The sequence below is a fragment of the Acinonyx jubatus genome, chromosome F2 (assembly GCF_027475565.1).
Source record: "Acinonyx jubatus isolate Ajub_Pintada_27869175 chromosome F2, VMU_Ajub_asm_v1.0, whole genome shotgun sequence".
NCBI lineage: Eukaryota > Metazoa > Chordata > Mammalia > Carnivora > Felidae > Acinonyx > Acinonyx jubatus.
The window spans coordinates 62,372,915-62,394,800 of record NC_069394.1 but is presented as its reverse complement, the minus strand read 5'-3'; the positions used below and the strand labels follow the sequence as shown (position 1 = coordinate 62,394,800).

Sequence of the window (21,886 nt, the reverse complement as noted above, 5' to 3'; positions counted from 1 at the left end):
ACACACACACACACACACACACACAATTTACCCCACTTTTTAATATAGGAGATCACAAAAATCTCGAGATAACTTAAGATGAAAAAGTGAACGTGAAAGCATATTTTACTCTGAGAACAGATGCAAAAATAAAACCACAATCTTCTCCCTGAACGTTCTCTACCTTAGCGGCAATAAGTGCTAAATATCTCATTTCAAAATGCCATATTTTACCTGTCACTTTGAGTCAGCAAAGCAATAAAGTAAAAATTCTTTGCAACAATAAATGAGTTTCATGCACTTGTTATTTCTTGTATAACCTCTTACAATAATACAGAAAACTATTGTTTTCTGTGAGATTCCCATACTCTATGAAGAGATTATCAAGGAGGGAGAAGTTTACCTCTATTTTATATTATTAACACTATTCTTCCTTAAAAATTCTGGTCATTCTATTTTGTTGGAGGTCAATCAATGAAAAAGCTCTGTGAAATGATGTTCTAGTTAAATGTTTCTTTTCTTGGGGAGCTTGGGTGGCTCAGTCAGGGAAGAGTCAGACTCTTGGTTTCAGGTCATGGTTTGTGAGTTTGAGCTCTGCATCGGGCTCTGAGCTGACAACCAGGAGCATGTTTGGGACTCTCTCCCTCGCTCTCTGCCCCTCCATCTCAAATGTAAATAAAAATAAAATAAAATTTGAAAAAAGTTTTTCTTTTTTTAAAACGATTTTATTGAGAAAAAGAGTGCGAGTGCGTGCATGCACGAATGGGGACAGGTGTAGAGGAAGAGAGAGAATTTCAAGCAGGCTGCATGCTCAGCACAGAGCCCAACATGAGGAGCTTTGATCTCACAACCCTGGGATCATGACCTGAGCCAAAATCAAGAGTCAGATGCTCAACTGACTGAGCCACCCAGGTGCTCCTTTAAGATTTTGTTTTTACTGTTTATTTATTTCTGAGAGAGAGAGACAGAGCATGAACAGGGGAGGGACAGAGAGAGAGGGAGACACAGAATCTGAAGCAGGCTCCAGACTCTGAGCTGTCAGCGCAGAGCCTGACGTGCGCTCGAACCGACAGACCGCGAGACCATGACCTGAGCCGAAGTCGGATGCTTAACCAACTAAGCCACCCAGGCGCCCCTAAGATTTTGTTTTTAAGTAATCTCTATACCCAATGTGCAGCTCAAAACTACAACCCCGAGATCAAGAGCTGCACACTCCACCAACTGAGCCAGCCAGGTGCTCCTCTAGTTACACGTTTCTATTGAAGTAATTCGATGTAGACATTTGTTCTCCTGACCTTTGGGTAGGGTCCAAGAAATCAGAGTTCGGTGCAACTACTGCCCCTAAAAAGTCATAAGTAACTCTCAAAGTACTTAAAACTACCATGAATGAAATACTGTGCGACCTGTGATGTCAAAATCAGACTCCCCGATAATACATGTTCTGGGACAGTAATTGTGATCTTATGTCTAACATATTGTGAATGGCAGTTCCTCCAACCCCCAACGTGCCCGGCACTACTTGGGTACAAATGGAGCTGTGACTTTATGGCTACAATGCCTTGCTTACCGCAGGCCTCACGGAGGTCCCAAGCATCTGTCCGTTTTGATGGCTTTGTTCATTGCAACTGGCAACTTCTCCCAGTCCTAGAAGGACACCCTGAGGGCCCATTAAGAGCCTCACCAATATCATGAATTCCACTTTACTTTGAGCCTCATTATTTTTCCAGAGTTCAGATGCCCTTTCTTATACATTTTTTAAAAAACTCTAATGAATGAACAGATATTTATCATCTGACTTAGATTGGGAAAAGAAATACAGCCAGAGAATCTATTTCCTTTCTCTTGTCAGTCAGGCAAAGGGGAGATGAGTCATGAGCTTTCTACATTCCATCGTCAGGTCATAGCTGCAGAAAGTTCCACATTTCCAACAGTGTTGCGTTGGCACCCATTTTCCCAAGGAAGACTGCTGTTGTGCCTGCCATCTGCGTTCTAATGGTTCTCTTAGTGAACAGCATTTGTGGTTTTGCCAAGTCACCCAGCGACTCAGTTTTACCCACTGCCGTGCTGCAGGGACTAGGAAGAGAAATCAAATGCAGCCCCGGTTCTCAAACTTTAATATGGATAGCTGGGCCCCACCCCCAGAAGTCCTGATTTGCTAGACACTGGGTAGGGCTAGGGAATCTGCCTTTCTAACCAGTCCCCAGGTGATGTTGACACTGCGCCTTCAGGAATCACACGTTTTGAGACCCACTGAAGGAAAGGCTATCTATCAACAATGAAATTTGCAGAATTCCATCTCCCGTTTGCCTGACTTACAAGAGAAAGGAAATAGATTTATTAAGTATCGCCCATAATGAGAGTCACCTCCTTTTATTCAATCTTCTCAACACCACCCTACAATATAACTATGACATTATTTTACAGAGGAGAATGTTAAGCCTCAGAAATTAAATGAATTAAATGAGAACACGGTAAACAAATACAAGTTTGTCCACCTCCAAAATCTGTATCCTATGTGCTATGTCCAGCCAATATCTAGTCAGTGTAGCTGTATCTATGCCGAGCTTTCATTTCATTCTACTTTTATGTAATGGCTAGTCTTCTACTCTGACTTAGTCTTTTAAAAATTATCGTTATAAGCTGACTCAAATTGTCTTTAAAAATAGATGAGATACACATTTCAGGGCGTCTGGCCAGCTAGTCGGTAGAGCATGTGACTCTTGTTCTCTCTCAGGGTGGTGAGTTCAAGCCCCATGTTGGGTGCAAAGCTTACTTTAAAAAAAAAAATAGATAAGATACACATTTTAAATAAACACAAAAGAGCTTAAGGTTAGGGTTAGGGTTAGAGAAGGATGTTGTGAACTGACTGCATTTTCCGAACAAAAAATTGAGGTATGTAACACAATCAGGATGACCCAAACTTTGTGGAAGTAGGTCAGATTAAGCCTGCTTGGTCCCAAATATTATATTATTTTGCATACCCTGTTAGAAAAAGAGAAAACAAAAACACACAAAAAAAGCAAAAAACAAAAAAACCCCACACCTTCCTTTGCTACCATGCTTGTCCAAAGAACAAAGTACTTAATTTGAATTATTCAACTAGTGAAAAAAATCCACATCACTGAGTTCCTGATGTCTTGCTTTTACCCGTTTGATTTTAAAATGAACTAGCAGTCAAAGAAAGGCTGCCTAATTACAGGATGAGTCCCAGTCTTTTCAAAAGACCATTGTTCTGACTTAATTAACATGAACTAAAACAGTCCTAAAACAACAGGGCACATTCCCATTAGGATAAATTACCAAGACCTAGTCAAGGCAGCAAAGGATTCCCCAGAGGAAAATCTGTCACTGCTTTTCCACCTGCACTACATCTCTTTCTCAAAGGACTCTGCTACAGCTGGGAGCCTCCCCCTGGATGGGGCATCTGTTCTATATTGAATTTGCTCCATTTTGAGAGCTCTGGACCATGGATAAAGGGTGAAGAAAAATCCTAGACGGTCAATACCACCATGGCTGGGGATGTGACAGTCTAGCTTAGTAGCTCTGGTCGCCTACGAAACACTTTTATTCTGGTCTCAAATGTTCCATGTAGAATATTTAAAAGTGTGGTGCTGTTTGCTTTAATTTGGGGAGGAATGGGTTAGTTGATGGGAAAACGCTGTGTCCTTAGCAGGATTCATAATGGAGCATGCTGGTTTGGTAAGAGGCTGAGTGGCGGAGCTGGGCCCACCTGGCTTTGTCCCTTGGAGGCGACCGCTGCATCACCTCCTTACCCTCGGCTTCGATTTCCTTATCCATAAATGGCGAGCTCAGTACCATTTCCCAGGGTTCATGCTCATTTACAAATGTTGGCTAATATTACCCACGTGCAATCAGTTTGTGGTCGCTCACATATTAGAAGACATTCCCCAAGGCTTGCATCAGCCTCGTGATAACTGATACAGCACATTTTTCTTTTCGGTGGGCCTCTTCTTTCTACATTCTAAATAGAGTATGAACCGGCTAATTAATTAGGCCTGAAAAAAATTCCGCTTGTGCCATCATCAGGAATGAAATCAGGTTTGAAACTAGAGCAGTATAAAAACACTTAATTTTTTAGTCTTTTGCAATTTTTAAGTCTTTTCTCATTTGGCAATAATTTTTCTTCCCCAATTACAAAGCTCACAGACGATGGCGTGAATACGTAACTTCTGTGTCCGTAGTAATTCTGTGTGGTGCTGAACAAATTAACCTGCATTTGTCATGTGATGGGGGGAGGGTGGGAACTAAGGGCTTAAAATAAATACAAGAAAGATGGCAGACTAATCTATGTCCAAACAGTTACAATACTAAGGAAGCTCGGAGTTGAATGGACTTTTAAAGAATTTATTCTATGAAGAATAGACCAGGTGATGGCCACAGACATGACAACTGGGGTTCTAAAACGAATAGAGAAAAGGTCTTTTTCATCACAAAAATCAAACTCTACTCCCAGTCCCTCCCTCAGGGTTTGTGTTGAGTTTCCAGACCCTGAAGCTCTCTATGAATAGTCAGCGTTCACTACTTTTAGGTAAATTCACCAAAATTCCATTTTTGTTAAAAATTGTGAAGAACATTTCTGTGAAAGCTGGTGAAATCAGCTTTCTGGCCGGTTCCATTTTTCTGCTTCTCATCTTAGTAAAACTATCATCTGTTCGTAGGACACACCCGTAAGCAAGGAAAACAAAGACAGAATCCTAGCATTTAGTTTTTACATTGTCCCCATACTGAGGGCTAGTAGCCTTCGTGAAGCTTCGTGTGGGAGTAGAACGCTTCTTGATCCTGGAAGGTTTTTCCACAGATGCTGCAGGAGCAGCCCTCGTCTTCCTTGTGCGAGCGACGGACGTGGCTGTCATGGGCGGCGTGGGATGCAAAAGATTTACCACAGTACTTGCATTTGAAGGGCTTCTCCCCTGAGTGCTGCCTGATATGCGTGCGAAGGATGCTGGAGGCAGTGAACCTCTGCAGAGAACAGACAGCAGAAGAAAAAGTAAACTTCCATCACCTGCACAGCCAACTAGACAAAGGGGTTAACTTCAATGTCACTGATCCTTAGTTCTCCAATAGATGAATCTGGGTTTTAAGGCTATAGAGCACTCCTCGTCAACAGTAGCGGTCTTAATAACAAAAGGACATGACAGACATGAGGCTCAGGACCCTGCGTATAAACAAGCAATTCCAATGCAGGTGGACCCAGGACCACACCAAGAGAACGTGCATTAGAGTAGTTCGTATTGGCCACGGTCTTGCATAAAGCAGTATCTTATTGGTTTCTTCTTTTTTTAAAGATTTTTAGGAAATCTCTCCACCCAACACAAGGCTTGAATTTATAACCCCACAACCAAGAGTCGCACGCTCCACGGACTGAGCCAGCCAGGCACCCTAGTGTCTTCTTTTTGTAAACTTAAAACTTTTTGAGGTGATTGTTTACTCACAGGCTGTCTTAAGAAATATTAGAGATTCTGTGTACCCTTTACAGAGTTTCCCTCAGTGGTACCTCTTGGAGAACTACAGTACAGTATCACAACCAGGATTCTGATGTTTGATAGTGAAGATCAGAACAATTTTATCATGACGACCCCTCACGTTGCCCTTTTAGGGCCATACTGATCCCTCTCACTCCCACTTTTTTCTTTTAAGCCGTAACAACCGCTAACTGTTCTCCATTTTTGAGGCTGGTGTGTGGACAACAGCTCATGCTGTTTCTATTGCCGGGTAGCTCTCCCTGGTGTGGATGTGCCCAGTCTGTTCAATCACTTACCCGTTGAAGGACATCTGGGTTGTTTCCGGTGTGGGTTCTCATGAATAAAGGTGCTACAAGCATTTGTGCACAGGTTTTTGTGTAAAGATATAAACCTTCATGTCTAAGGTAAGTGACCAGGAGGACAATTGCTGGGTTGTATGGCAGTTACCAAGTTTAGTTTTTAGTGAAACTGCCAAATTTTTTCAGAATGGTTGTCACATTTTAGATTCCCAAGTACTTTGCTGTGTTTACGTATCTTTTCTTGGCCACTTCTGTTCTTTCCCTCATTCATTTCAGTACTACTTGTCACCTTCAAGTAGTATATTAGAGACATAATGACTTCATTTTGGGGTTCATTGACTGTGATATAAAACACTGGTTAAACTGGTGACCCCGGATTTGGGGGCTGAGAGAGAAGCACTGGACAACGGGGTGTCTGGGCACATGTGGAGTTGGGTCACTGCCTAGTCAGGTTCATAAGCTGTACCTGCCTGAACACCCACACATGGTCAGTCTTCATCAGCTTAAGTAACTGAAATCTAATGTGTCAACTGGGAGGCCAAATATTTAGTTCCCTTTCAGAACATCTCTCAATACCAGGTTAGTTAGAAGTTACAAGGTAGGGATCAGAGTAAGAACTCCAGAAACAGAATGCGTTGTGGAGTTATTCTGACCTTGCTCTGGATATCCTGGACAGACTTTATTCCTCAGGAGAGGCTGCTTTTTTCACACAAATCCATGGTCACCTTCCTTCAGTTTGTGCTGGCTCCACATGGTCTACTTCTGGCTCAGCCTCATCTCGCCATGTTGATTATGACCATTCTATTGACCCACAATTTCTTTGGCAGTAGGTTTCCCCAAGTCTGGTGCGCTCAATGTTTTATTCTTCTGTGGGGGGTTTAGACGTCCCCCTAAGACAGCCTATATTCCTTTTATGGCTTTATTATATAAAACCGATGACAGAATCAATCTATTCCTATGCAATAGGACTTGCTGCAATGATGGAAATGTTGTGTCCGTGCTATCCAGTTTGGTGGTCAGCAGCCACATGGGGCTATTGAGCACTTGAAATGTGCATAGTGCAACCAAATTACTGAACTTTCCATTTTATTTCGTTTTTATTAAATTAAATAGCCACATATGGTTAATGGCTCACTAAGCATTGGGCAGCACAGATGTTTATCATCAAAACAGGACATGAGATATTTTGATATAATGTCTAAAGCATGGTCAAACCATTGTTTCTATTCCAGCAACTCCTAACTACATATTTACATATTTGTGTCTTCATTTTAATCATTCAATATTCTGTATAATGTACATTAGATTCCATTTCAGCAATGTTGCTCTAGAAAGATAGAGGAGTTTGTGCTCTTCAATATTATGTAATTGTGTCTGCAATCATCAGGGCTGTCTGTAAATCAGGGGTGTATTTCTTTAAAAAAAAGGTTTTTTTAAGTTTATTTATTTAAGTAATCTCTACATCCAACGTGGGGCTTGAACTCCGACTCAAACATCAAGAGTCGTATGTTCTACCGACTGAATCCAGACAACCCTGCAGGGTGTGTTTCATTACACGTGACCCAAATGCCAACTTGGCAGTAGGAGATCGTGTCTGATCATCTTAAGCAAACTGGAACATATTTAGGGATGGAAATGGGGTTTGGGCTGATAATGGACTAACCAAGAGCTCCTTATAAGCCAGGCTTTATGCTTCAAGTTCTTAGCCATGAACATCCATCCAAACAGGGCTCAAGGCAGATCCCTTGGAAGGAGATTCCATTTACCTTTGTGCAGTATACACACTGGTATGGTCTGTCTCCAGAGTGGACTCTCGTGTGTTTGTTTAGGCTGGAAGACTGAGAGAAACATTTCCCACACGTAGAACACTAAGGTGTAAAAGAAACATGCAGTTAAAAATCACGTCTTCATTTTACCATTATGTTTATCTGGGAGTAAGAGGTAAAATATTCTATTTATCTTGCATATGTCTGTAGGCAGAGGATCAAGTAGACTCAGGCTGAGGGGTCTAATTAAAGTAGTAGAAAGACAACCCAGGGCTACACCGGAAGAATCTGGAAGCATGAGTTCTGGTCCAGAGCCTGCTCAATGCTGTGGCTTTCCATAATTCCTCTAAAGTCTCTGGCTGTCAGCTGCTTCAGATGTACAAGGTGGGAAGTGAACAGGAAGAGAAGACTGAATTAGTCCTGCTCTGTCAACAAGTAGCTGTGTGACCAGAGCAAGTCAGTTAAACTTGGACCCTTTGTCTCCTGCTTTTCTTGATGGGCACCACCCCAGTTAATTCAACAAGTATTTATGGAGTACCTACTATGTGCTCGACACTTTGCTAGAAACAAGGAACTAAAAAGCTAGTGGGTGTGGTGATGATTATGGAGCCCCAGATGGCAAAACAGGTGGCAGGTGGTCTGAGACACATCGTACCTACAAAAAAGTACCAGTTTGGGAGTCCAGTGAAAGCATGTGATGCAGCATGTGTTCACCTGCTGTCAAAGGTTCATGTCGTTTCTCTGTGCTCTTGACCCTCGTGACACCTGCTGAATCTTTTCCAGGATCCCGAACCAGGTAAAGGAACATATTTTGCCTCCACACCCTGCTCCTCGGGTGTGCTTATGTGCACACACAGGAGAGAGGATATGTTTGGGGTAGATTTTATTTATTTTATTATTATTATTTTTTTTAAAGAAATGTTTTTCAAATTTACAACCTTTTTTTTTTTAACGTTTTATTTTTTATTTTTGAGACAGAGAGAGACAGAGCATGAACAGGGGAGGGTCAGAGAGAGGGAGACACAGAATCTGAAACAGGCTCCAGGCTCTGAGCTGTCAGCCCAGAGCCTGACGCGGGGCTCTAACTCACGAACCGCGAGATCATGACCTGAGCCGAAGTCGGACGCTTAACCGACCGAGCCACCCAGGCGCCCCTGGGGTAGATTTTAAAAGTCTTCTCTAGGGGAGCCTGGGTGGCTTGGTTGGTTAAGCGTCCGACTTCGGCTCAGGTCATGATCTCACGGTCGGTGGGTTCGAGCCCCGCGTCGGGCTCTGGGCTGACAGCTCAGAGCCTGGAGCCTGTTTCAGATTCTGTGTCTCCCTCTCTCTCTGCCCCTCCCCTGTTCATGCTCTCTCTCTGTCTTAAAAATAAATAAATGTTAAAAAAAATTTTTTTTAAAGTCTTCTCTAACTTTTCTGTGCTGTTTGAGGTTTTATTTATTTATTTATTTATTTAATATATGAAATTTATTGTCAAATTGGTTTCCATACAACACCCAGTGCTCATCCCAAAAGGTGCCCTCCTCAATACCCATCACCCACCCCCCCCTCCCTCCCACCCCCCATCAACCCTCAGTTTGTTTGTTCTGTTTGAGGTTTTAATAATGAGCATTTGTTATCATTACTATGATTGCTAGCACAAAAAGTCAGGTGTTTGAGTTAATACTACAAAAAAGAACAGATCAAATATAAAGACTAAATACATGATTTGGAAAATAAGATTAGGGGACTCTGAGAATGGGGAGCAAAAAAATTAAAAGTTAAGCCTGGGTGGCTCAGTCGGATGAGTGTCTGACTCTTGATTTTGGCTCAGGTCACGAGCCTAGGGTCGTGGAATCAAGCCCCACGTCAGGCTCCATGCTCAGCTTAAGATTTTCTCTCTCTTAGCCCTTCTCCCCTGCTCAGTGTGCTCTCTCTCTATAAAATAAAAACAAGCAAACAACAACAACAACAACAAAAAACTTCAGAAAAAAGAACAAAAATGTTAAGCACAAGAAGGTAGCTAGTATCTGGCCAAAAGAAGTTCCAGGAGAAAATAAAGATCTAGAAGACATAATAATCAAAGAATGAACAAGAAAATTCCTTTCAGTTTAGGACTTCTGCCTTCAAATGGAAAGAGTACTTTGTACTTCACTGATTACAAAGCAAGACAAAAAGAAAAAGACATCCAACTTGGCACATTCTGTTAAAATTTTAGAACTCCAGGGGCACGTGGGTGGCTCAGTTGGTTAAGCGTCTGACTTCAGCTCAGGTCATGATCTCACGGTCTGTGGGTTCGAGCCCCATGTTGGGCTCTGTGCTGACAGCTCAGAGCCTGGAGCCTGCTTCACATTCTGTCTCCCTCTGTCTCTGCCCCTCTTCCACTCACACTCTGTCTCTCTCTCTCAAAGGTGAATAAATGTTAAAAAAAAAAAATTTAAATTTTTTCAGAACTCCAAAGATAAATAACAAATTCCATAAAGAAAAAACCCAGTTATTCATAAATAATCAAGAACCAGATTGATATCAAATGATGAGAGTAAATGGAAAGATGCCTTGAAGGTTTTTGAAAATTGGAAATCAAGAGAGAAGAAGAGTGAGATGTAAAAATCAGTGGAACTAATTCAGAAAGGTGATGAAAACTACCCAAATAACGACAGTTCACAGGCCTAGAAAGCACCTGGTTCAAATCTGAATAAGCTCCATGAAGAATGCTTTCAACAAGGATGTAAATATCATTTTACACAATTAAGAAACTATATTTACCTCTTGTAATTAGAAATCCCAGCAAAAACAAAAAGCTTAGGGGGAAGTCAAAAACAAAATATAAAGAAAGTAAACAGTCTGGCATAATTTTGAGCAATTTATAGACTATAAGCAATGATGCTTTCTGGAAAAATAAAGCCTTCGCTCCATTGGTCAGGAATTTTAGGAGGTTAGAGAGGGCTGAGATCCCAAATTCACGTATAAACTTTTGGGACTCATTGTTATGAACTACAGGGATTTCCTGTCATTTATTTGTGTTCTTCATTAATTTTGCTCGACAAATTATGTGAAAAGGAGGTACATTTAGGTTTTAAATGCTGGATATAGGGGTGACAATACAGGGTTTTTCATTTTTGGTTGTACACTCAGCATCTTCTAATTGTCAATTCTTTTTCAGAAACTGGTTGGTTTTTTTAAAAAAATTATTTATCTTAAGTTCTGCAGGTTTCACCTGAGATTTTTTCCCCTTCTTTTCAACTTAAATGTTTTGTTCAAGTTTTTGAAAAAATTAAATATATCTTATCACCTTAGAAGTTCAGTACTCAAACTTAAGTATATAAAATAAAGAAAACTAAAAAAAGCATTAAAAAAATGCTTCCCAGTAAAAATAAGAAAAGGAGTGCCATGAGAAATTCAGGTTGAGATACTTAGAATGCAGCTAGATACATGCTTCATGAGCTCAGGTAAGAGCTCTTGGCCAGAGATCAACATCCAAAGTGAAATGCTACTTATAGTCATAATAAAAGAGACAAGACCACTCAGGGAGAGTTTGCAAAGAGAAGATCACTAAAGAAGAATTGTGGGAACACTGAGGACACAGGACTCATCCTCTTCTATTGCCAGTTTAAAAAAGGATTCTTTCTCCACTCTACCATAAAACCCAACTCCTCACTTCACTCTGACCAGCCTCCATGCCTTCTTTCTCGTCTCTCTTATCTACTGACAGCCTGGTCTACGGTCCCTCAGTCTCAAAGATGGCAGCACCTGTGGTACCTGGGTGGCTCAGTCGGTTAAGCAACTGACTTTGGCTCAGATCATGATCTCACATTCACGAATTCAAGCCCCACATCAGCTCTCTGCTCTCAGCACAGAGACTTCAGATCAGATCCTATCTCCCTCTCTCTGCCCCTCTCCTCATGCACACGCGCACGAACACACACACACACACACACACACACACACACACACACACACACCTCTCTCAAAAATAAATAAACATTAAAGAAAAAAAGATGGCAGCATCCGAGTACAGCTTCTCCACTCAAACCCCGACTCAAGACCAACACTGTCCTCAGAGTTTAAGCAAGTGACCTAGCCAACTTTCTAGTAGAAATATCTTGATCGAGCTCTGATAACCTTTTCTTCGATTCTTTTTAGTGAAAAACAAAAACAAATCCGACAGCTTCTCCTTTGTTAACCAACACCCTCTGGTCTTGTAGCTGCAGCAAATCTGACAAGCGGCCTAAATGGTGTATCTCATCAGCTGTAAGATCCACCATTATTTTTTGTGCTAACAAAGAAAATGCCACCAATTGGAATGGTGGCATATCGTCACTTGTTGAACACACTCCAATTTCAGGAACATAAAGATGTGAAAAAACTCCAACCCGGAATTGATACAATATAGCTTGTAAAACATTATTACTAAAACACGTAGCAATAGAAATCTTTTCCAAGGACATAAATTGATAAATCACAAGACAAATACAATGTGCCAATAAAATATAGTTTAAACATTTAGACCACATTAATTAAAATGCAAAGTAAAGCAAGATACCGTTTCCGTCTATCACAATGACAATGTAAAGAAGGACAGTAGCATTGCAGCAGACCTGGTGCTGCCTACTACATACACAAGCCCCCACCCCGGGCGGGACTACAAATCGACACATTCTCTGGAAGACAGTTTAGTGCCTCGATTCAAGAGCCTTCAAATTGTATACACCCTTTGACCCAGTTTTTCTACTTCTAGGAATCTATCCCAAAGAAATCATCAGACATGGATAACAGAGATAATGATTTGTATATAATATTGTTCACCACAGCAACACTGGGGGGAAAAAATCACAAAGCAGAAGATTGGTTAAATCAATGATAGCACATCCATCTAATATATACTGATGCAGCCATTACTATGTTTATAAATGACTCATGATGTTGTGTTAAGTCAGAAAACTAGCCTCAGAATATCCCCAAGTATGTTAAAAATACATAAATGTACACATAGACATAGAGAAAAACATTACACCTTAAATGTCTTAACTTGGGTAATGGAATATCAGGAGGCTTTTGTTTTGTCCAAAATATATTTACCAAACATACATTCTTTTCCCACGTTAAACAGTAAAAATTGGAAATAAATTTATCACTTTTTAAAATGTTTATTTTGAGAGAGAGCATGAACGAGCACGAGAAGGGGAGGAGGGGCAGAGGGAGAGAGAGAGAGAGAGAGAGAGAGAGAGAGAGAGAGAGAATCCCAAGCAGGCTCTGTGCTGCCAGCGCAGAGCCTGACATGGGGCTTGAACTAATGAACCTTGAGATCATGACCTGAGCTGAACTCAAGAGTCAGCCGCTTAACCAACTAAGCCACCCAGGCATCCCAGTAATTTCACTGTCTTATACTTCAAATGTTCTTAGAATTCTGGTAAGTATGTGCTTTTCTGTGGGAAGTGGTATTTGGAGGGGACTGGGTTGGTGTGGACATCTTTGTAGATCTGGACCACCAAGGGGTTGTTGAAAACTAATTGTGTTAAATGTCTTTTGTCGAGCAAGATAACACATGATTATTGTAAAAATCCTCAAACTTTCTAGGAGTAAGTAATATAGTGACTGGGATTTCCCTGCAAGCTTAGCCGTGAACAGGTAAGATCCACCAGTGGGGGAAGATAAGGGCAATTTTATGAAGATTACTCTCGCTTTTCAAGTGAACAGAACTGGGACTCTGGGGTCGCTCAGGTGGTAGCCTCATCAGCCAGTTCGACAGGGCTGGGAGCCACACCCATGTCTGTCTGCACCTAAGTCCCATCCTTTCTTCTAAACAGGCTCAATGGCGCATGCACTTTTTTTCACCAAGTCCGGCAGAGCAACCAGATATCCGGAATAGCAGAAAATGGCTCCCTATGGCCATTGCTGCTTTTCTTCCTGACAAAATCCTTGGCATGCCACAGATGCCTTCCATTCTTTGGGCCATGCCTCTGCCTCATCCTTATCTACAGTGGTCAATATGCCTGCACAGATGATGGAACAGCGTACAGTGATCTAAAAGCACATGCCAGGCTCCTTCTTGCTCGGAACATCTCAACCCTCTCCCCCTCCTCAACCAACTCTGCCTCTGACATAAATCAGATATCCCATTGTCCTTCTAGACTAGGCTCAAGGCCACCTCTTCTGTGAGGCCTTTCATAACCCACGTCTCCAGGTAAAAGTGGACACCCTTCCTTTGTGTCCTCTCAACCTCATGCATCCGTTCTAGCACTGTGACGCGGTAGCTCCTGTGTGCCCCTCCACGGCACCGTCCCTTTCTTCATAGACCCTACATCGTCAAGCACGGTGTCCCAGCAACTCACATCCAGGGGACCCTCACTGTGTCTTCAGGGGTTTGAGAAAGGAGCAGGAAAGCAATGTGAGTACCGGGCCACCCATCATCCGTCACCCTACTTCTTACCTTGTGAGGCCGGTGCTTCTCATGAACGTGAAGGACATGGATCCGGAGCCTGTCCCGCTTCTCAAAGGATCGTGTGCAGAGAGAGCAGGGAAATTTCCTGTCACCCTTGTCCACACAAGGGGTGTATTTGAGGTGCTTATCTCTGTAATATTTGTAGGTAAATACTTTTCCACATCTTTCACATCTGTAGCCTTCTGCAGACTCTGTAAAACACAGGAGGATAAGTGCCAGGGGCTTTGTCAGCTACCTTCCCTCATTCTTATTTCCTCCAGCAGGATTAAAAAAAAAAAATGTTTTTTCATGTTTATTTATTTTTGAGAGAGAGACACTCACACACACACACACACACATAACGTGAGTGGGGGAGGGGCAGAGAGAGAGGGAGACACAGAATCCGAAGCAGGCTCCAGGCTCTGACCTGTCAGCATAGAACCCGATGTGGGGATTGAACTCATGAACCATGAGATCATGACCTGAGCTGAAGTCAGACACTTAACTGACTCAGCCACCCAGGCGGCCCTCTCCAACAGGATTTTTAAAAAAACCTTTTATTGCAGAATAATTTAAACATATACTAAATCAAAATAATGCACTAACAATCCCCCATGCACTCAACACCAAGCTTTGACAACGATCAGCTTATAGCCAATTTTGTTTTCATTTAGATCACTTCCCTCCGTGACTATTTCAATACTAATTATCATTTGGTTCATAAATGCCTCAAACTGCAATCTTTAAAATATAATACTTTTAAAAAGTAGTAACCGTATTGTCGTTGTCATACCTAAACAATGAACTCTTATTCCTTAAATACATATGTGTATACACGTATGTTTAATTACTTTCCAATCAGTTCGATTAGGGTTCGAAGTCTTCATGTTTTCCAGGCTTTGCTATGTTTCTCCAGTCTATTAATTTAGCCCTGCCTCCAGCCCTATTTAAGAGCAGTTCAATCCAAAAGTTCTTTTTATTTTTTAATTTTTTTAGCGTTTATTTATTTTTTAAAGAGAGACAGAGCTTGAGCATGGGAGGGGCAAGGAGAGAGGAAGACAGAAGAATGTGAAGCATGCTCCAGGCTCTGAGCTGTCAGCACAGAGCCTGACTCGGGGCTTGAACTCATGAACTATGAGATCATGACCTGAGCTGAAGTCGGACACTTAACCGACTGAGCCACTCAGGTGCCCCTCGGCACCACAGTTCTTGAAGCCACTTCTGACTGGCACGTGTTACAAGGCTGGGTTAATATACCAAAACATACCTATCGTGTCCCTTTCAGATCAGCCCAAGCTCTAAGTTCAAAGCAGTTCACCTCAGGCCATGATGGACACCAATTGCTTACTTCCTAGGCTTCACAAGAGCTGCTCCATTTGGCCCCTTTTATGAAGTCTTAGGCATTTGTTTAGCTCACAGTTTACTTCTCTGAACCTTTGGAAAAGATTCCAGAGCTAGAACCAACATGTATGGAGTAAGGCTGACAATATCTTGCCTTCCCTTGTATTTATAGGGTTACCATGATGATTAATTTAATCCTATCATTTATTGAGTTCTTACCAAAGAGCGATACTATCACTGAGTGATACACAAGATCCAGAAAGGTAAATCTGTTTGTATCAATGAAGGGAGGGGGAGAGAGGTTAGAGAGGGTTCAGCCGACTCTAGCAAGGGAGGTCCCAGGTCCAGGGGTGTCTATGTGTTGGGGGGAGAAGAGGGGACAGGGGCCACCTACAAAAGCCTCCCTGCTGAGGACACTCTGGATTCCAGAGGATCAAGTGGCTTTGACTGTGAATGCATCACTGAGACCTCATTGTCTGGCCCCAGAGAGAAAGAGAGAAGGGCCAGGAATAAGTATATGCAGGAGTCTGTAGATGGAAATCTTCTTAGCATCAGGACAGCAGGGAAGCTATCCATCAGGGGCTTTGTTAGTTGACAACTACCTCCCAGGCACGTTTAACAGGTGGCTAAGGAAATAAACCATTCATTAAGTAAATAACCAGGAAGGCAACCGCCATCCCCAGGATGGTCCACTGCCTGGCATGTCTATCACTTTCATTGAGGTGCTAATACTCTCAGAAGTCCCTTGCTGGGATGGTTTTAGCTCAGCACTAGAATTTTCATTGGTCAGAATGGCCTGGCCTTCCTGCTTCCTCCGGTGGGAAGAGAGGGTCTACAAGACTGGATCAGTGACCTTTACAAATCAAAGCACTAGAGCACAGCGAAATTCAGAATAATGGTTCGATAGGGAGTCTGCATGAGAACAACCACTTAGGCAAAAATGAGACTCCACCTTTGCTAACTAATTAGGGCTCACCTGTCTGCATTTTCTGCTCAGGTCTTTGGAAATTTAACTTAAGCTGATAACTTCATCCTGTTCCCTTTCCTTCTTCATCCTCCCCACCCCCACTCCCCAACCTCAGTCAACTCCTCTTTTTAGCCAAGGGGTTTTCCAGTCTCGACAATGCTACGTTCTGCCCCTCCACACAGTTTAGAGTTTGGTAACAATTAAGAGCTGTCTTCACATTCCACACCTCCATCCCCCAAAACACACACTCCACAGGCTTGCATACTCAAATAACCCGCCCACATAGGGTCCAGACTCTTCCCTCCCACTCAAGACGTTAAAGGCGGAAGGAAGTTCCCACCATTCCTCGCCAAAAGCCTTTGAGGAAAAGTTCTTTGACAGGACAGAAGAATTTCGATTTTTCTTTCCTTTTTAATCCTATTCAAAACCATTCATTAACAGAAAACAAATTAATTCATCCATAATTCTTTCCAACAAATTAAGCTGTTTACCAATTTCCTTCCATACACTCTCCCAAATATATATTATTTTAACCCCATTTACTATCATAAGCCCTCATCCTTCCCTGTTCCTTATCACCAGATGGGGATTTCTGCATATTATTCTATATGTTAATATATCACCATTTACATAACAATTACTCTACTATTGAACATTTAGGTTGTTTGTGATTTTTCATTAATAGGGATGGTTCCATTGTAAAAACCTTCCTGCGCAAACCTTGTCCTTCTGGACCATTTTCTGAAGACAAATTTCCAGAAGAGTTACTGAGTAATCAAAAGTTATGATCATTGTAATAGCCAATAATAGTGTTAAATACTTTTTTAAAAAGATGATTGTATCTTGTGAGTTATTGAGCATGTGTATATTTTCTCAAATGTATTTTTCAGTTTTATTTCAAAAACAATCAGTACATTTTGGAAGTGACCAAAAAGAATCCATAAGTATGAGATAAGTGTGAGGTCCATGGACTTTAGAGAGTCCCACCATCTCACCACCACCCCCCGACTTTACCCCCCACACTATCCGCTCATTGGGGTAGCAGGAAGATAGATGGTTTACCCAACTGATTCCGAGGCCCTCATAATTTGGACTCTCGAAACAAGAGCCTGTTCATTATTCACTTCCTAATCCCAGTGAGCGTGTCCTTCCCCCTGGCTTCCCTATTCCCCAAAGCCAAATTTCCTTCCCTCTCCCAGCCTAACACACCCTATATTTCCTTCCACCTCTAAGCAGCTTTCCCTGCATTAGTCCTAATGTCTTCTGCTTCCCTTCAATACACCCTAAGATCCAGGAGAAAGGGATATGAAGGTGTTGAGGATTATTTCCTGCACCAAAGGGTCTATGTTTGCAAGGAAGATGTACACGCATACAATCACTGTATTGTGTGATGAATGCAAATTTACTTCTTTTTTTCTGTTACTTATCACACTTATTATAACATAATAAGGTGGTCTTCCACCCTATTACATACATTTTGCATTTAACTCATCCCACCCACCAGATAGGGATTCCCAAGCTTTTGTGTATGTAAAAATCACTCAGAGAATTTGCAAATCCCAGAGGCTCATTCCCAGACAGTGGGTTGGTGGTTCTCTGGCTCCTCAACCTTCTCATGTGGTCCAGGGGCCAACAGCATCAGCCTCCCCAGGAAGCTTGATAGAAATGCAGAATCTTAGGTTGTCCCAGCCCTGAATGAGAATCTGCATCTTTCCAAGATCCCCAGGTAGTCAACACCCACATTAAAATCTGAGAGTGAGAGTCTAACTCAATGCTTCTCCAAGGGGATGAAGATGCACAGTAGGAAATATATTTTATATTTGAGACTCAGTATACCACACATCTCCACTTGTAATCAAACTTCACCAAACAATACTTGAGATTCACATCAATATTTTCTATTCTACTCTATTCTAATTCTTTTTTTTTCTTTAAAGATGGTCTAAACCACTAAATTGATTTCCCACATTAAGATACTGCAACCCCTACTTGAAAAACACTGCTCTAAGAGCTTTGATGGAGTCATCAGCTGTGTTAGCCTGAGCAGAGATGAATCAGAAACTGGCTCACCTAGGGAAGAAGTTGCATCCATGTATTTGGCCTTTATTTACTTTTTCCTCTGAGAGGAGGTGATGGGGAAGAAGAAAAGGTTTCCTTGTGAATATTAGTAGCCTCAGCAGCTGTGGAAAGACAAGGGCATTTTCCTTTCGCTGGGTAGTGTCCCCCTGGTTAGAGACATCCTCAGTTTAGTCTCCCCTGCAGTAGCCTCTGCAAAGGGGGTGCCCCGCAAGTCAGCGGGGATGCTGCAGGAGGGTGTGGTTCATGTGCCAAGTCCTTCTACTAGAAGAGCCTCACTGGGAAAGGCAAAGGTGTGCACTCACCTTCAGAGGGCCCAGGCACCGGCTTCCCCTGCTCTGTGACCTGAAGGCTCATGGGAATGTCCAAAAACTTTTCATAGCAGTCTCCATACCACACAAGGAGCTCTTGGTTCTGGCAGATATCCTTGCAGCTCTCGTAAAATATCTGCCCCTGACACTGCACCGCAACCAGGTTCTGCTCCTTGGGGAAACGGGCGCAGTTGACGTAGGCCATCCAGTTCCCCGCACCTCCTTTTCCATCTATGAAGTGGCTCAAATGACCATCTTCGAAGATCTAAAAAAAATGAAACGTAAAGTTTAAAATGCGCTTTTTCTTTGTGCCTAACCTGTAAAATTACTTATTAAAATTTATAGTCCAAATCTCATGCTTGAGTCCACTGAATATACTTATTATTAACATTATTAAGCCCAAATAGATGTATTAGCTTATCTCTATCGGTGCTGTGACATTCTTAAAGGTTCTTACTTTTATCACTTTAATTTCCAAATTTCTATAGTATCTTAATTCCATAAGCAGAGAAAAGGGGAACTAGAGAAGTTTGCATTTAATTCCCAACTTAAAGACAACCAATTAGTTTTGTGCTTTTTCCCAACCTGGTTGTCATGCATGTAATTCTTTCTCTGCTGTTGGCAATTCCACAGTCTCCAACGTTTTGTTATTATCAGCAACCTTGTGATTAACATCTTCCACAGGGTCTGAATTTCAGATTACACTCCTGCCCTATATTCCTAGAAGTAGGAATTCAGGGTCAAGGGGAGGTACCTGATATATTCTAACTGGAGTCCGACCAGCATGCCCCAAACACAGTCAAGAGTATCAGTTTTTAAAAACCCATAGCTAATTTCATAGGCAGATGATATCAAATTTAAAAATTTGTTTTTATTCTCTTTGGCATATTCTCAGCAGCACTGTATAACATTTAAACCATTTGGTTTTGCCCATAAACAAAGATAAATATTAACTGTTCAATATGTATACTCCATTGATAATCTTCACAGATTAAAACGATTTAAGGCATCAGGAAACACAAAGAATTCACTGAGAGGTGCTATCTTAATGGAGTGAATATCTGCCTTTCCTTCTCTCTCTTTTTTTTAAGTTTATTTATTTATTTTGAGAGAGAGAGAGAGAGAGAGAGAGAGAGAGAGAGAGAGAGAGAGAGAAAGTGAGAACACGAGCTGCGGAGGGGTAGAGAGAGGGGGCAGAGGATCCGAAGCAGGCTCTGCACCGATGCAGGGGCTTGAACCCACAAACCATGAGATCATGACCTGAGCGGAAGTCAGAAGCTCAACCAACTGAGCCACCCAGGTGCCCCTCTTCCCTTCTCTTTACACTGTAAAACAGGCAGCACAGAAGCAGAGCGACCCCCTCCCAGGGGGCCAGAAGCCGACACTGTTCTCCACTGGCTTCATTTCCCACTTTGTCAACCCACCAGAAGCATATTTATTTACCTCCCACATCAGAGAATTGTCTCCATAGGTCTTGACTTCACTGGCGTTGACCACTTTACCTTGAAAGGGTCCAAATCTGACTCCTTTGGCAACAAGGCTACTGCAGAATACACCAAAATGCCGCACCTCACCAAACATCGTCTGCTTGAGGCAGAGACCTAGGGGAAAAGCCCGAGGCAGGAAAGCCAATGAGGCAACTGACTGCATTACATCCGGACAGAAATCCAAGCCAGAGGCCCTGCTTACCTTCTGGTAGTTGAAGGGAGTCTTTATCCAGAGTTCGACAAAGAGAATCAGATCCTAGAAAAGGGGTTAAGATTTTATTTTTCATAAGGTGTTTCCCTCCCTGCTTCTTAGAGGTAACCATTATCCTTAGTTTAATGTTGATTTATCCTTTATATTTTTCCTGCTCCTTTTACATATAAAATTTCTCCTTTGAGACTCAGAACAGCCCCTGCAAGGTTATGTAATTAACCCCGTTTTGCAAATTTAAAGAACTTGAGAAGCAGAGATAATGCTGATTTTGAATAAGGTGGAGATAGATGGCTAAACTGGGACTCCCAGTATGAATTGCGTGAGGCTCTAGTGAAGCTACCTTGCATTATCCCGGTAGAATCTGATCCCAGCTGACATCCACTATGTGAGCCATGTCTCTCTTCTCCCTCCTCCACTAAAGCCAACCTTAGGAATCAAGCATTAAAGCAAGTACAGCCTCAGAAGTGAGGGCTCCATCCTGATGGGAAATATCTACACTTCCCAGCTGGACTTGAGCCGTCTCAGATCCACTTTGAAGTGCTCCTTCCCCACTCCTCCTCCCACCTCTATTCCCATCCAACCCGACTCCTGCCCGACGTGACCACCTTTACCAGAGCTGTCCGTGGGGACCAGGAAACCGGAAACCGCGTGGTGCAGAGGGGCTGAGTGATCCAGGCTGGGAATGACCCCGAACAGAACTAAGTGCAGGTCCTCCTGGGTGAAGTGGTAGCGGTGAGATGACTTCCCTTGTTGGTTCAGGGGTTTGGAGCCCTCCTCAGACCGCTTGCTGGGGGAGCAAGATAATAACTGGGAGGCCTTCACCCCCTCAGGGAACAGGGAAGCATTCACAGCCGGCGGCGGCATTAACATTTCAGGTCCACAGCACTGGCCAGTGTCACTTCGGCCACCAGTATGGCCCACGTCTTCACCGGTGGCGCCTGCATACTCGCGGCTGCTGTTGAGGAAGTGCGGCACCTCCCTGGGGAGGTGGGGAATTGGGGACCACGGTGGCAGCTTGCTGTAGCAGGGCAGGTCGTAGAGCGGCTCCCTCTGCAGAGCCAGGCTGGTGCTCAGCAAGAGAGGCGCGGGCCGGAAGGCAAAGGGGGGCATCGCGTGGGATGCAGTCACGGCGGCCTCCAGCTGCGGGAAAGGTTGGAAATCTTCCTCCGCAGCGGTTAGCATGTTCGCATAGTGGCCATAGGGCGGGAAAGGCGTGTAGTAGGCGTCCAGGTGTTGGGGGCCTCCCTGGAGCCTCTCAGGAGGATAGCACATCTTGCCCTGGGGTCCGGCCTCACCTGGCCGCCGCAGAGCCATCCTGGGGCACAGCGCGCGGCGGGTCTGCGGGAAAGCAAGCGCAGCCGAGTGAGGTGCGCAGGGCGCTGCGACCCTGCTCCTCCCTGCCTACCCTCTATCATCCGCGCTAGCCCCGGGTCGAAGGGAATCGCCTAAACCTCCCAACTCGATCTCGCAAACCCTACCCCACAAACAAAACAAAACAAAACAAAACCGCAATGCAAACAAACACACAATACCCCAAACGAAAATCTTCCGGGATCTTGCTCCACT

General features: G+C 43.0%; 1 protein-coding gene across 1 annotated transcript; it reads right to left on the bottom strand.

Annotated features, from left to right (window-relative positions):
* Positions 1-3,659: 3,659 nt before the first annotated feature.
* PRDM14 (PR/SET domain 14) lies at positions 3,660-21,649 on the bottom strand. The gene is made up of 7 exons (XM_027064433.2): positions 20,932-21,649; positions 20,312-20,365; positions 20,066-20,223; positions 18,617-18,887; positions 13,937-14,139; positions 7,528-7,629; positions 3,660-4,959 (listed from the first exon to the last, which is right to left on the bottom strand). Exons 1-7 carry the CDS (start codon positions 21,632-21,634, stop codon positions 4,732-4,734), a joined length of 1,719 nt encoding a protein of 572 aa, XP_026920234.1. The 5' UTR covers positions 21,635-21,649; the 3' UTR covers positions 3,660-4,731.
* Between the last annotated feature and the right edge of the window lie 237 nt (positions 21,650-21,886).

Coding starts and splice junctions, on each gene's coding strand:
- PRDM14 (XM_027064433.2), bottom strand. CDS start 21,634: ATGGCTCTGCGGCGGCCAGGTGAGGCCGGACCCCAGGGCAAGATGTGC. Junction 14,140..18,616: donor GGTGCCTGGGCCCTCTGAAG/GTGAGTGCACAC, acceptor TGTGTTTTACAG/AGTCTGCAGAAGGCTACAGA. Junction 4,960..7,527: donor AGTGTGTATACTGCACAAAG/GTAAATGGAATC, acceptor TGTTCTCTGCAG/AGGTTCACTGCCTCCAGCAT.